The sequence below is a fragment of the Mastigoproctus giganteus genome, chromosome 1 (assembly GCF_048544385.1).
Source record: "Mastigoproctus giganteus isolate SK-2022 chromosome 1, ASM4854438v1, whole genome shotgun sequence".
Lineage (NCBI taxonomy): Eukaryota > Metazoa > Arthropoda > Arachnida > Uropygi > Thelyphonidae > Mastigoproctus > Mastigoproctus giganteus.
In genome coordinates this window covers 97,181,518-97,196,425 of record NC_143575.1, presented here as the reverse complement: position 1 = coordinate 97,196,425, position 14,908 = coordinate 97,181,518, and the positions used below count along the sequence as shown (strand labels likewise).

Below are 14,908 nucleotides of genomic sequence, written 5' to 3'. Positions count from 1 at the left end.
CCTGTCCTAAAGCCAGCTTGCTCTTTCGGTTGATTCTCCTCAAGTATTCTTTCTAATCTGTTAATAATGACCCTTGTGAACAACTTGTAGATGTGGGATAACAAGCTAATTGGTCTATAATTTCCAATTTCTGATTTATCTCCTTTCTTATGCAGCAAAACTATGATTGCATTATTCCACTCCTTAGGTGCCACACCTTTTCTAATGTATTTTGTAAAGAGTCTTGCCAGTTTTGTGTCATGTCTCTTCCTCCCAATTTTAACAACAGTACAGTAACTTCATCTTCCCCCGGAGCTTTCTGATTCTTCATTTTCTTCAACGCGTGTTCTACCTCATCAGGGAGGATATCAGGTATGTTGTATGTGTTACTAATTTGTGATCCATCTTCCCCACTGCTGGCATCATTCCCTTGCTCCTTGTATAACTCTTTATAGTAGCTTTCTGCTATTTGAATTATGCCTTCTCTGCTATTCATAAGTACACCATCGCTATTCTTCAGTTTCAGTATCATTTGTCTTTCTGTATTACTGCTCATAGCTGCTGATTTAAATCCTTTTGTTTTCCCTTAATGCTTGTTCTACTTTTCTTCTGTTAAATTTTCTTATGTCCTCTCTGAGGTCTCTTTCTAATGGCTTTGCATAACTCAGTATACTCAATTTTCTCCCTGTCAGTATTTTTCTCTTATTCTATGCCTATTTGTAACTTTGTACCTAAATCTATAGAGTACGTGTTTGACAAAACTTTTTGAATCCTCCTCGTATAATATAACGCATTATTTTATCGATCTAGACTTGTGCATTCGCTGGTAGCACAGTGGATATAATCACTGCTCTCCCACACGCGATGGAAAAGATCTGAGTTGGAATGGCCGTCAGTGACGCGAGGAATTTTCATGGGCTTTTTCCACAACGCGGTTGAGTTAGTCAGTCTCAGGCGAGGATTGCGTCTCTCTCTCTCTTGGAAAATCTAGTTGTTTCCAGAAAAAAGCAAATCGATCAAAGAATACACTTGGTTACAGACACATATACTCATGCCTCATAGGCTTAATTTTTGCTTTGGCGCTTAGTATATGCATACACCAGTGTTGGCGTTTGCATATCAAATTTCCCATTAATCATGGAATATGTTCTATGTCCGTAACTTTTGCCACTTTTGCAAAATGTGTAAATATATTTTCAGTTTGACTTTGCGAACTGAAATTGCGAACATCTGAAACGTTTCAATATGTCCTGGAAAAATCACCATTGGATGAGATTTCATATGAAATATATTCATAATACGTGTATCTTGTACTATGATAAAGGAAACTTTTTGCTTCATTTTGGATTTACTTTCTTCCTATTGACCTTAACATTTATTTATTAATACCTTTCTTTATTAATTTCTCTCCATATAAGGTTTTGCTTTACTGCTTTTCTCGAGCTTGTTAAAGGTGTTCCATAACTCTTTCTCCTTTTCCAAAAAAATGTTTTTTTTTTCTTTATCCCTTTATCTCTATCTATTAACGTTCCATTTCCAGCGTGCTGTTTTCCTGGTTCATGAAGCAGCTTTCTAAAGTGTGTCACTTCTCTTCTAGTACAACAAAGGGTTCGCTAGGCAACTGTGTTCACCCTTTCTGAAAGGTGCTATGCGCCAGGTTGTTTGGCTGCCGCCTACAGCATTCGCATCGTGCGCGCGTTCCAGAACCAGCGGCAGCTGCTGGCCCGCTCCAACGAAACACATCTGCGTCTGTTACATTTAGTTCCCGGTGACGTAACAGAACGAGGTGCACGAGATACAGTAACATTTATGGAGTGACGTCAGAAGCGCTTCTGCTTGTCGCCGACTGAACTGCTACGAAAGCTTGTATGTTTCTCATAACTTCCTGGGCCGGGAACAAGGAAGCAATCGGCCACATTTTCAGCGTCTCTTTCTCTTTCTTTCCCTCTATCTCTTTCGTTCATTCGAGCAGTGAACACCCCGCAAAAACTATTTGGAGTATACGTGGCACCTGTTTTCTCCATTTTTTTCTGCTATTTTTTTCTGATTGTTTTTTTTTTTTTTGAGGTCATCTTTTTTGCTAGCACGTGATGACGGAGGTTCCACAGTACGTGATTCGGAGGATGAGGAAGGATGAAGTTCCTCAAGCTCTGGATATATGGAAAGAGACTAGGATGCATGAAGGCACGTTTTCTCTTTATACGTGGATGGAAGTGGATCCGGATGCTATACATGTGGCAGTTACGGAAACAGGTAACTTATGACCTTCGACGGACTTTTTTTTTTTTTATCCAAAGTTACGTTACCGTTTTTTTTTTTTTTTTTTTTTTTTGGTTTTTTTATCTAATGCTCTCCTGTTTCTATATAGATTTACTTCACCCTTTGCCATTTATATCTCACTGTCTTCCCTATCTTTTCCCCCCTCTTTACTTCATTCTTTGGTTTTATTTCTCTTATAATATCTTGTTCTCCGTGCATGTCATCATATTTCTCAATGATATATATATATATGTGAAAATGGAGATAATTACATATTAATATGAAGTTTGATATCAGTTTTTCTTTTTATGGTTTAAATAAAAAGGTATAAATAATAATATTTCGATAAAAACTACCATTGGATGACATATTGGTTACAACATATGGGTTACAGGACATTCTCTTCCATTACTGCAAAGTTAAATTAATACCAAGTGTGAAATTTTGTGCCTTACGCACTAAGAAGAATTTAGAAATTGTTATATGGTTAATCCAGCATAGTTTATCGTGGATTATTGTTTAACCAGTCATCCCAATATATTATAAAAAAATTTAAACTTTTTCAAATGACGATCCTTTGGAAAACAGATGTCGATCTTTATTAGTTTTCCAAAATAAAAGATTCGTATTGTTTTTAATAATTAAGTTATTTTAATAGTTATTGCACGTGTCGGGCATAGCCTCTTTCTGTACACAGCTATAAGCAAACTAGGTTTTATAATCAGTGCATTGATCTCATATTGTGGAGGCACTTCACGAGTTGCTTTGCTATTGCATTACTCTAAATAAAAGGCACTGCTCTTGTGGAGAAGTATTGCTTTTTATTTAAAGTGTATGCCGCTACCCAGACCAACGTTTTGACTCTGGTTGGAGTTTCATCGGCAGACAGGTAGGCATTGTGTATGACCAAGGAATAAACCCAGTTTGCTCATAGCTATTTACAGAAGGAGGCTAATCCAGCATATACAGTGACTTTGTAAAGCTTTCATATCTTGAGGCTTTTGTCCTGGACTAAACTAGGTGTTTTGCTTTTTAATATTCTCCTTGTAAATTTTATAATATATTTATATTGTGGTACATTATGCGAAAGCTAATGAAAAATTGACTGATCGGTTTCTTTCTGTGCCTTCTCAAGGAGCATGTCAAGAGACCCGCAAACCGACATTAAATGTGAGTGAGTACTCGGTTAAGAATAAAAAAAAATACTAGATTAGCATCCACTTAAAACTTATTCTTGTAATATAAAAGATATATCATAAAGAATCACCTATAGAGGGATAAAGTATATGCCCATTCTAAGGTTAGTTTCGTTTATGAATTGTGATGAAGTAACTATTACAATACTTCCATCCATATATTAACTACAATATAGTCTAAAATAGGTAATGTTTTCATGAAATAAACTTAGTACAGTTATTTCATTATTATCCTCTTCCATCTTACATTATTTGTATACACAATATGGGGCCAAGGTTGTGCAAACGAGGGGTCGACATAGAAGCGAAGCCCCAAAACGTTTCTTATATCGTTATAATATAGCTATAATAAAAGAATGGGACCTTCAGAACCAACCATGTCACCCGGATATGATTACGCGGTTCTGCATGGAGCTACTTTTAGAGTAGATACTTTGAATGCGTATAGTTTAACAATAATCAGGTATATGTGAATTTCTTGGATTTCTTGTCTTGGTTGTAATGGCTAGAAAGGTATATGGTGTCTTCTCTATGATATGTAGGACCTTCTCAAGTAGGAAAAAGGATGTGATTAACTCTTTGTATAATACGGTGGTGAGACCAGATTTTTAATATTGACACTCGCTTCTCAGTTGACAACGCCATTTTCGCAACGCTTGCGCACATCCAGGCAGCTCACTGTTTACGGCACGACTGGTTAAACGGTTGTTTAGTAGTAGGGTAGAGTTTGGAGGACTGGGACGACTCTCCCCGCTTAAGGCGTGTATGGATTTCCTACTTTTTTCGTTGGTACTAATAGTAGTGGCAAATGATGCAAGAAAGCAAGCTTATACAGCACTATCAAAAAAAAAAAAAAAAAACCCTTCCCATATCACCTGACCATCCACTGAAATAGTTTGCCCAGTTCTGCGTTGAATTAATTCAAACTACCCACTTCCACAACAGATGAAAGTTTGTTCCAACAGTCAACTGAAACTTGATTTCAGCCAGCTGAAAACACGTTTCCGTACATCTATCCTGCAACCATCCTTCCTCAATTTAAATTTTTCCTCCCTCATATATGTTGTCTAAGCAAGAGGAAGGATGCCATCAACGTTGGGCTTACTCTGGGTGCACAGGGACTTTTCGCTCTCCTTCTATATTAATTTTTATTTTAGCATTACATGTCATTTATGAACTTAATTTTAATTTTCTGTTTGAAATCATCTTGTGAATTTGACCCGAATATTTTCACGGGTTATTACGATATGCTCTGTTTTGTAATAAGTCTAACTGTTCCAATTTGGATTTATTTTCTGTTCATCCCCAGAGTATTTATTGTATGGGTTAATAAAAGACATATCATACACACCTATATTGCGTATTGCAGAAGCTATCCTAATTTTTTTAACTTGAAAATGGAATTACTTTTGAATTTAGTAAACAGCTGTTGAACACGACAACATTTTAAATTCAAAAGTATTTTGAAATTTTATTAAACATAAAAAAATAAAAAATAAACGCGTAGTAGAAAGCCTCACTTTGTGGCATTAACTAGAAAAATTTTCGGTGATGATACAAATCATGCTATTAAGAAGTTAAATATCCGTTTGTCCAGAAAAGTTGCCAATACACTTAATTAGTCCTAGTTGATCTTTTGATATTTTACTTAAACTGCTTTTATGTTTAAGCTTAAGCTGTTTATAAAGATGCATATCATACTCATTTCTGAGAATAGTGATCTAACAATTTCTAGAGGAAAAGTTTTAATGCAATTTAATATTGCATTAAAATTTGCAACGAAGTTTTACTGATTCTACTGGAAAATTAACGATACTCACTTGTTCCCATGGGCGTTTGCTAGAAATGTTTCTGGGAAAGGAAGGGGGGAAGCAAACATTAAGTCAGACAGAACTGAAATGCCGGGAAAAAGGAACAACTACGTTATGAAAACCAGTATTTGCCTTTCGGCCGTTTTGTAGCGCATAAAATAGAAACTAAAATACAGACAGAGGAAAATTCCATGTTCCTCTTCTCCGCCTTCCCAACATCCTTGCTTGTTAAACAGATTTGTTCTGTACCGCACAGAGAATGTTGCACGGTATAAAATAAATCTGCTTTAGTATCATAGACGCGTGGGCGCTTGTGTATCGAATTTCATTCATTCATTCATTAATTAGTATTGCACATCTTTTATATTGAATCATTCTCTCTGAATTAACTTATTGTGTTAACTGTTCTTTTGATTTATTGCGAATAGACTATTGTTTTTGTTTTGTTTTTCGAAATTTTGTATTCTGTTGCTGTGAATACAATTGAATATTTTACGAAGATTCCCATATATCCCAACTATACTTTAAAGTTTCTCTGCGTCTGCGGTAAATACATCTTGTTTATATTTACTTAAGGCAGTTGTATCAAATAAGGCCCACTTAAAATTTGATTGATATACCTGGAAAGTTTAAAAAAACATTTGGTTGTCTAATACATTAATTGTAAGGAAACAGTTAGCGAAATTGTTAGAGTAAAAATCCGTAATCCATTACTACCAGTTCTTACTAGAAAAAACTATAAACTCCTAACAGCATTCTACAAAACTAATTTTTACTAGTAAGAACTGAAATTCCGGCTCCCGTTTGCATTTCAGAATGACAGATTTTAGCGCATCAGCCGTGCCGCTTACTTGCTGTATATGTCTGACGAATGATGACTTCATAATTAAATGCGTTACTTGTCACAAAAACTATTGCAATAAGCCTGATTGTACTTCTGTTGATATTAAGAGACTGAACAAAACTAGAAAACGCAAGTTTGAATGTGACGCTTGTAGGCAACAAACAGAAAAAAATAATGAAGAATTACCTAATGAAGTCATTTGTGAAGATTCTTGCGAAGAACAGATTAACGACCTTGAACAAGCAACAAGAGTGATCCTCTCGCAGACTGACCTTGGAAATGGCATCTTGGGCCATCCTGAAGGATCAATTTTTGAAACCTTGGGATGCGATATTTGCCCGGAAGAGTGCGAGCACTCTGAAGGGGGTTCCGCTGGACAGAGGAGCAATCATATCCCGAATGAAAGGCAGGAAGGGAACCGTAAAGAATATGTATCGCGTGCGGAATTAAAGGATATCCTTGCAGACTGCATCAGCCCCTTTTCGATGCAGGCTGTGGAATACGGTGAAACCCTCGCAAGCAATTTCATCCCTGTACATAAAATGCTACAGGAACTGCAGGAAGAGAATTTTCTTCTCGAAGAACAAAACAGTAGAATATTGCACACCCTTAAACGACTGGAGGAAAAGCTAGGATGCTTTGAATCAGTTCTCGTTGCACAAGGTGGCTCAGCGGCCCCCGTAACCGATGAAACTTGCTATGCGAAGCAGAGCTACCCAAAGAAAAGTAGAAGTGATATGAATGGATTGTCCAGGAGGATAGAAAGCATTGAAAATCACAAACAGAAGACAAGAAAGGAATTGAATTCAGGGGAAAACATATCAGAACGAATTGCAAAACTACAAGACAGCCAAATAATATGTGAATCTCAAGCCCAGCCGCGAACTGTCTGTTTGCAGCAGGACCTCGCAAGCAATAGCACCAAACCCAGTGAAACTTTAGGGTCAGCACAAGGAAATGGCTCCACACATTCCACTAGGAAAAGTCGAAACCAAAATAAAAAAGTCTCAGAAATATTAGGACAACAGGAATCCACTGAAATGATTGGGGCATGCATGTATTCCAAGAGTACGAACGCCAGAGTTACATCTTCCCCCGCAGATCATGTACCTGCAAACCCACTCACTTATGCGCACATCACTATGCTACCTAAAAAGCATAATACTTTTGTGGGTAGAAAAAACCCGCCCATCCCAAAATTTCATGCCTACTCTCGCCGTGGACGGCCGACGACGTAATCCAGTTCACAGAGAAAGTATTAACGTGTCTTCCTATAACACACCTGAAACAAACAAACGGTTTTCTGAAATCTACAACATTACTTCCGTTGCAACCAGCGAGCAAATTTTTGTATCAAGGCTGGGGCCACAACACAGCCCAGAAACATTAAAGCCATGTGTGAGGGCAAGCATGGGATAACTGTGGAAGTAAAGCAAGTGAAAACACGACACCCAGCTTACTCCTCCTTTATAATCTCTTGTCCACCAGATAAATCCTACAAGACGTAAGCGCCTGGCCAGTAGGTACCTTAGTCAAGCCCTACAGAGACAGATGGACCAGACCACTGGTTAAAAATGATGCAAGGAATCGGGCTCAATAGCAATCAAAAAAACTACCCCCAGCTGGGGATGCAGAACATCATATCCACTTGTTTGCACAAAACGTGAGGAGCATCTCAAATAAGCTCCACATCTTGCAAACGATGATGATGTACGAGGACCTGGATTTCATTTGCCTAATCGAAACCTGGTTGGGAAATGAAAAACAGTTAGATCGGCTAACTGCGGCAGCAAACTGCAAATGTGTGGGAACCGGAAGAACAGATAGGCGAGGAGGGGGAGTTATTATTTGCTATCAAAATAAATATCAGCCTATAAGAGAACGAAAAACCAATTCAAATAATTTTGAAGGGATTTACGTTACATTTTCAAAAGAGAACGTGAAAATACAGTTATGCATCATATACCTCCCACCTGAGCACACAAAGGAGACAAGAAATGAACTCTATGCTTGGCTTTCTGCAAATCTAAAGCCATCAGTCGACACCATAATAGCGGGAGATTTTAATTTGCCTCTTCCGAAACACAGGGAGGCCAAGAAAGAGCTGGATGCTACATTGGGTGCATTGCACTTAACGCAGCTTCCGACACCTGTGACAAGGGGAATGCAGCAACTTGACCTGTTGTATCATAGTTCCTTAGACATAAGGCTAGCGCAAAACTTCATAAAGTTTAAGTCGGACCACAATCCCATTGAAATAGAAGCAGCACTGAAGATACATAAATACATGCAGGGTAACCACACCAACTGGGAAAAGCAAAGTAAGTATCTTTTCTCCGTGAAGTATATTAATGCAGAAGTCATTCTCAGTCACCTGACTAGTTACAAATGGAATGACCTGCAAGGAAAGCCAGTAGACGAAGCTTTAGAAATGATCACTAAAAAGCTATACCAAACAGCATTGGAAGGAGCAGCAAAAGATATCAAAATATCTGAGAGAACAAAAGAATGGTTCAACCCACAACTGAAAGCAAGTTTCCTCAGGAAGCAAAAACTGTATAGAAAATGGCAAAGGACGGGTCATCCCGCCGATCACGTTCGTTATAAGAAGGAAAGAGCACATTTCATCAAAGCAAAACGACAGGCACACTGCAGTGTTGTTCACAACAAACTAAAACGAGCAAAAAGAATTATTAGCAATGGAAATAGCACAGAGAATATGACCGAATGCATTTTCAAGGAATGGGTTAATAACACTTTTGGTAACCTGCATGGACTGAATCAAATTGAGAACACTGATAATGGTAACAAAATTTTGTAACTCCTGAAAAATTTAAACAAGCGAAACTATTCGGCAAGAGAGGAACCAACAAGACCTCCATTGAGTGAAATACAAATCACCAAAGAGAGCGTAATGAAAGCAATCAACGATCTGCCCAATAAGGCCACTGTTGGACCAGACAAATTTACAATGTTCATCCTTAAAATAAGTAGCCCATTTATAATAGATCTATTACTGCACAGCCGTAGCCTAGTGGTCAGATTTTTTTTTTTTTTTTGATTTGGTAGTTGTTGGCGCATCGGCTTCTGTGGCCATATTGCACCTCCCAAGGTTTTTGCAGTACTTTGATCCAAGTTCGAGGCGGGAATCGAACCCGCGACCTTTGGGTTCTAGTGGTCAGGCGCGCGGGTGCATAAGTACACGTGCCTTGAGTGACCGGGGTTCAAGCCCGTGACTGCTGAATATGGTGCTGTTTCTTGTATTCAGTCTATCTTGTGAACTCCTCTGACCGTTTGGTCGTCCCGGAGTATAAACAGAAAATTTAAAGGCCGCCGTAGCCTAGTGGTCAGGCGCGCGGGTGCATAAGTACACGTGCCTTGAGTGACCGGGGTTCAAGCCCGTGACTGCTGAATACGGTGCTGTTTCTTGTATCTTGTAAACTCCCCTGATCGTTTGGTCGTCCCGGAGTATAAACAGAAAATTTATATTTAAATTTATCAGAAAATCATTAGGTCAGGAGCTTTCCCGCAAGCTTGGAAAAATTACATTGTAACCCCAATACCAAAGATTAAACACCCAAAATTGGCTAAGGATTACAGACCAATTTCTTTTAGTTGCACCCTACAGAAGGTATTGGAAAAAGCACTGCTTCCCACCATCAATCAACACTGCTTCAGCCATAGACCACCACATTTGCACTCAGTCATTTCGTGGAGATCAACAATAACAAACTTACTGGAAACCCTTTTTCGCGTGCAGAAAGCACTAAATGAGAAAAAACAAATTGATATTATTTTTTTGGATATCTCCGCAGCCTACGACAACGTCTCAATTCCAGCGCTCATTGCGATTTTAAGGAATTATTTTAATGTAAGGGGAAAATTATTAACTATAATAAGCAGCCTGCTAGAAGACAGAAAACTTACTGTTAAGCACCAAAAGCTACATTCTTGCTTTACCATCTCGCGAGGAGTGCCACAGGGAGTAATTCTTTCGGCTACCCTCTACGCGGCCGCCCTGGAGCCGTTTCTTGCACGGTACTACAATTTTATAACATATGCTGACGATGTAAAATTCTTCATCACTTCCAAAGACCATGAATCAGCAGAAGGTATTTGCCAGATGGCAAATAGCACAATCCGAGAATTTGAGAGCTACCTGGATTGCATCGGGCTCCGTATTAATGCACAGAAGTCTGCCCAAATGATCATAACTTACAAGCAAAATAAAAATGACATCTCGATCTCTGTGAACGGGTCTAGTGTGGAAAAAGTGCACTCTCACCTGGACCTGGGTCTTAAGTGGGATGACAGACTCACCTTTGCTCAACACTTCGCCCATATGAAGACAAAAACATTCGCCGCTTTATGGGCTACTAGACAGGAACTGGTAGGAATTAGGGATCCTCAGCTAGCGACCAAGTACATTTTAATGTGTGTCCTGCCAATTGCAATGTATGCCTCGCAAATCTGGTCTTCAGCTCCAGATTCACATTATAAGTCCGTCCTTGGGATCGAGTACTGGTTCTTGAGATGGCTTAACAGAGTTGCTGGCCACCCTTTTACTATCTCAAGGGCTATTCTCTACTCAAACCTTAACATCACACCCTGGATGCAGCGGACAATTAACAGGAATATACACACTCTCGCACAAATGCTCACAGGCAGAGTAGATGCTCCAGTCCTGGATAATATTCTAGTCAAACCGCGTACCACTGCTAGACGTTGCAGAGAAGTAAATAATTCACTGCGTCCAGTCCTGAACAATCTTAGTAGCCTGCAAAGATTCTTCCCATCAAATACAGCAAAAGTATTTAACTCACTACACATAGATGCCGAAAAACTGTGTGAGGATGCAGCATACCGGAAAGAGATTTTCCAGAATACCTACAGACTTACCGAAATATGAATCGGCTGCAAAGTACCAAAGAATTGTGAGTAAAAGTTAAACTTTCTGCTTTAAGAACAATACTAATTTGTTGACTGTAAAAATATACCTCCTGTAACAGTTATGTTAATATGTAAGTTATAGATGGAAGTATTAGTGAATTGTAAATATATGATTTGTATAATGTATGTACAGAATCATTAATGTGTAAATACTGTATATATTAAGCATAAAATGTGTATATAATATTTCGGGACGAGACTACGTGTTCAGTATATGTAACCCACTGCACGTAGTATCTCGTACCCTGATACGTACTTGCACCCTCCTGGCACTTTGCCGTCCCGGGGTGATTTCCTTGTGGAAATAAACAGATGATAATAATAATAAAAAAAAAAAAAAAAATCACTGCGCCCGCTGGTTTTGGCCTCCAACTCTCCCCGCCCGAACACTTCTGCAATGGCGACTTTATCTCACTGACTAATAAAACTGATTTCATCCATCAGCCTGTTTAACACGATCTTGTCTTCATAATAAACTGCTTTCCAAGCAAATGCCCAGTCGAACCTGATGGATTTCCCCTATTCATGCTAAAAGTCTGTAGTACATTCATAACAGATTCCATCATTTTAACCTTCAACACGTCTTCAATTGTACCCTCAATCTGGAAACAGCATTTCACAAAGCCCCGTTCCAAAGAACAACTGAGAAAAATCCAGTAATAAACATAGACCGATCGCCATAGAATGTAGTATGCTAAATAATCTTTGGGAAAGCCATCCTCAAACACATACTACATGGATATGGCTTCGGTCATAGACCCAGCTACCTACATTCCATTATAATTAAAAAAAAAAAAAAAAAGAATCAACAGTCGCAAACCTCCTCGATAACTTTTTCTGGACATCATAGTAACATAAAACAGACTCTCCACCAATTTCCTTATAATTCTTGAAAAACTACTTCAAACTTACAAGCCCCTACTCAATTTTTAGAGAACTACTGACTGGGAGATGTTAAGATAGATCATAGGGGTTTGTCTGATGTATAAGAATTTTTCTAGCAAGGATAAGGAGGTGATAATTCCTTTATATAAGGCATGGTTAGGTCACATCTTGCATACAGGTCTAGAAAACACATTTTAAGAAGGATGTGGATCTATTGGAATGGGAGAAAGAAAAGGGCAACGAGATTAGTGAGGGAAACAAAAGAGTACTTTTACCGAAAGGCTTCAGTTCTGAAAAATTGCAGTATCTGGAGACTAGGCACTTGCGAGATCTGATTGAGGTGTTTAAGGCTTTGAATGGATTGAGTTGATTTGAATGCATTTATTTTGCTCAATGCTGATGGCATCCTTACTCTTGTTCAGACAATACACATGAGGGGATAGGGATAAATTTAAATTAAGGAAGGATGGATGGCTGCAGGATGGATGTGCAGAAACTTGTTTTCAGCAGCTAGTACGTGATTATTGTAACACACTGCCATCTGGTGTTATGGAAGTAGATAGTTTGAATAAATTTATGTAGGAACTAGCCAGATTACTAGAGGGGATGGGCGGGTGATGTGGGAAGTTGTTTTTTTTTTTTTTTTTTGACTGAATGTATAAGCTTGCATAATTTTTCGCTACTATTGTTATTAATACTAATAAAAGGAGGTGCCCTGTCAGCAACTCTTGCAGAAGCCCTCGAGATTTTCATGTCACTACATAAGAACTTTATTTCCTATGTAGGCTACCTCGTCTGCGCAGATAGCACTGTGGTTATAATCAGCGTCCTCCCCGCACCTGGTGGAAAAACTCGAGTTCGAATTCCGTCGATCACACGAGGAACTTTTATACGTTTTTTTTTTTTTTTTTTTCATTTCGTGGCTGAGTTAGTTGGTCCCAGGCGTGGATAGCAAGGTTTCTAGCAAAACAGGCAAACCGACTAGACAACACACGCAATTTATGGACTTAATACACACGGGCAGATAAGATAGCTCTTGGAGAGCCCTAATAGGACATTTTTTTAATGCAAGCTACTTCAAGATGTGTATCCCCTCACAAGAGACTCAAGGCACTGTGCATATCTCAGACTGCTACATGCCAGGTTTCGGACCTGAAACCCTTGTAACATACCGGCTTGTAGTTATGTTACAAGCCGGTATGTTACAAGTTTCTTTCGAAAAAATGATCTGGGTTCACACAGATTATTTTTTCGAAAGAAAATAAGAAATATATCATCGCAACCCTTTTGAATGGCCTTCTGTCAACAGTCACCCATCACTTCGATTTAGGAGTCACCTGATATGAACAACTCACCTTCTCTTGCTGGTTTGCAAATACCAAGAAAAAGATACTTGCAACTTTCTGGAGTGCAAAGCAAGAACTTACTGGTATTCGTCATGGAAGCCATAAAATGCAAATATATCTTGAGATGTACCTCCTTGTCTGCAGTTTGTCATTTTATACTCAATTCAAATACAAAGGAAATATTTGAATACTGAATATTTGAATCCTCGGTGGCTAAAGGGGATACTCGGAAAAACCTTTGCAATCTTAAAAAAACATCCTTTTTACCACCTGTAACTGTAACCCCCTGGGTATTAATCATAACCAGGACTAATATCATCGCTGTGGCGAAATCACTCACATCAAGACAGACGCGCCAGACCTTTCCGAAATTATTTTTCTCCCTCGCAGCCAAAGGACTGCACACGGAAGAGAAGTGAGGCCGCTGCGCTCCGAGTATAACCGGCTCATAGGCGTACAAAACGATGTTCTTGTCTAATACAGTTAATCTTTTGAACCGACCTAACATAGATAACATGAAAATGTGTGCCAGTAAGATCTATACAACTGTCATTTTATAGCGAATTTACCAGCCGATGAGCGCCAGCCTGTAGCTTCGAAGACCCTATAGACAGTTTGGAAGGCACAGCTCCTACAAATTTTAGGATTTTCCAGAAATAAAACCATCATTAATACAAGGCGAAACGTATTAACCCAACGTATTGTCCTTTCCAACGTCTACCCTGACCACCTAATTTTCTAGATCTGAATCCACGTGAGAATGTCTGCGATACGTTGTAAAGGGCTGTTCGGCTTCACAGTTCTCTGCTGATTACAATACAGCAACTGAGAAAACTGACAATACAGCAACTGATTGAAGAAAGGTCAAAACTGGAGTTAGGCTGCCTCAGACACCTAGTGGAATCCATGGCACGCTGTAATTCTGGTAAAAGGTATACTAAATATTAAATAAAGTTTCCTAATTTTTTGGCCAGTGAGTGTACATTTCTTTTTTAACCAAAGATTTCTCATAATCAGCCTTAACATGTCTAACCCCTCTTAGAACTTGATTGTAAACTAGTTAATACTTAGTGTATTCTTTATTTTGTTCATGTTTAGTGTTACCTAGCGATTTATAATCATCCCATGTATTTTTCTTCTCTGCCACTAGCGTTATCAATTCGCCTAACATCAATTTAGGTCTAAACCTTGAAAATTAATTGGTATAAAAAGCTTAGTAGCTTCTATCATTACCTCGCATTTCTTTTTGTAATAACGTTAGTTCTTCCCACTGGAAAGAATTTAAAAACTCTAAGATCACTGTGATCACCTTTACGGAAGCAAAAATCACCTTCCTTTCTCCTTGACAGTAGTTATATCTTTAAATAGTCCCATGTCAGTACACTATGATCTGAACGTTGGAAGGAACCATCTAGTGGTTCCTTTACATGAGGATTCTTAATATACGAAGAATCGCTTTCTGGTGTTGCTTCTGAAACATGTTAATATAGAAAATAGTAAATCCAGAAACTTTTTGCTGTTCAGTGAGTGACTATCCCACAAGTTCAATCACTACCCGCTCTTATGATAGGAGAGTCTGATTTACTGTCCCGCTTTTTGTTTTATATAGATATTCGTTATACTCATCACAGTCCTTTG

General features: G+C 38.6%; 1 protein-coding gene across 1 annotated transcript in view; it reads left to right on the top strand.

Moving 5' to 3' along the window:
- The first annotated feature begins 2,112 nt into the window (after positions 1–2,112).
- The window catches only part of LOC150091029 (uncharacterized), a 53,237-nt gene continuing 40,441 nt past the window's right edge, over positions 2,113–14,908 (top strand). Inside the window, exon 1 of the mRNA XM_090381286.1 lies at positions 2,113–2,232. Within this exon, the coding sequence (XP_090237412.1) occupies positions 2,154–2,232 (79 nt within the window). The 5' untranslated portion in view covers positions 2,113–2,153. The remainder of the gene's footprint in view (positions 2,233–14,908) is intronic.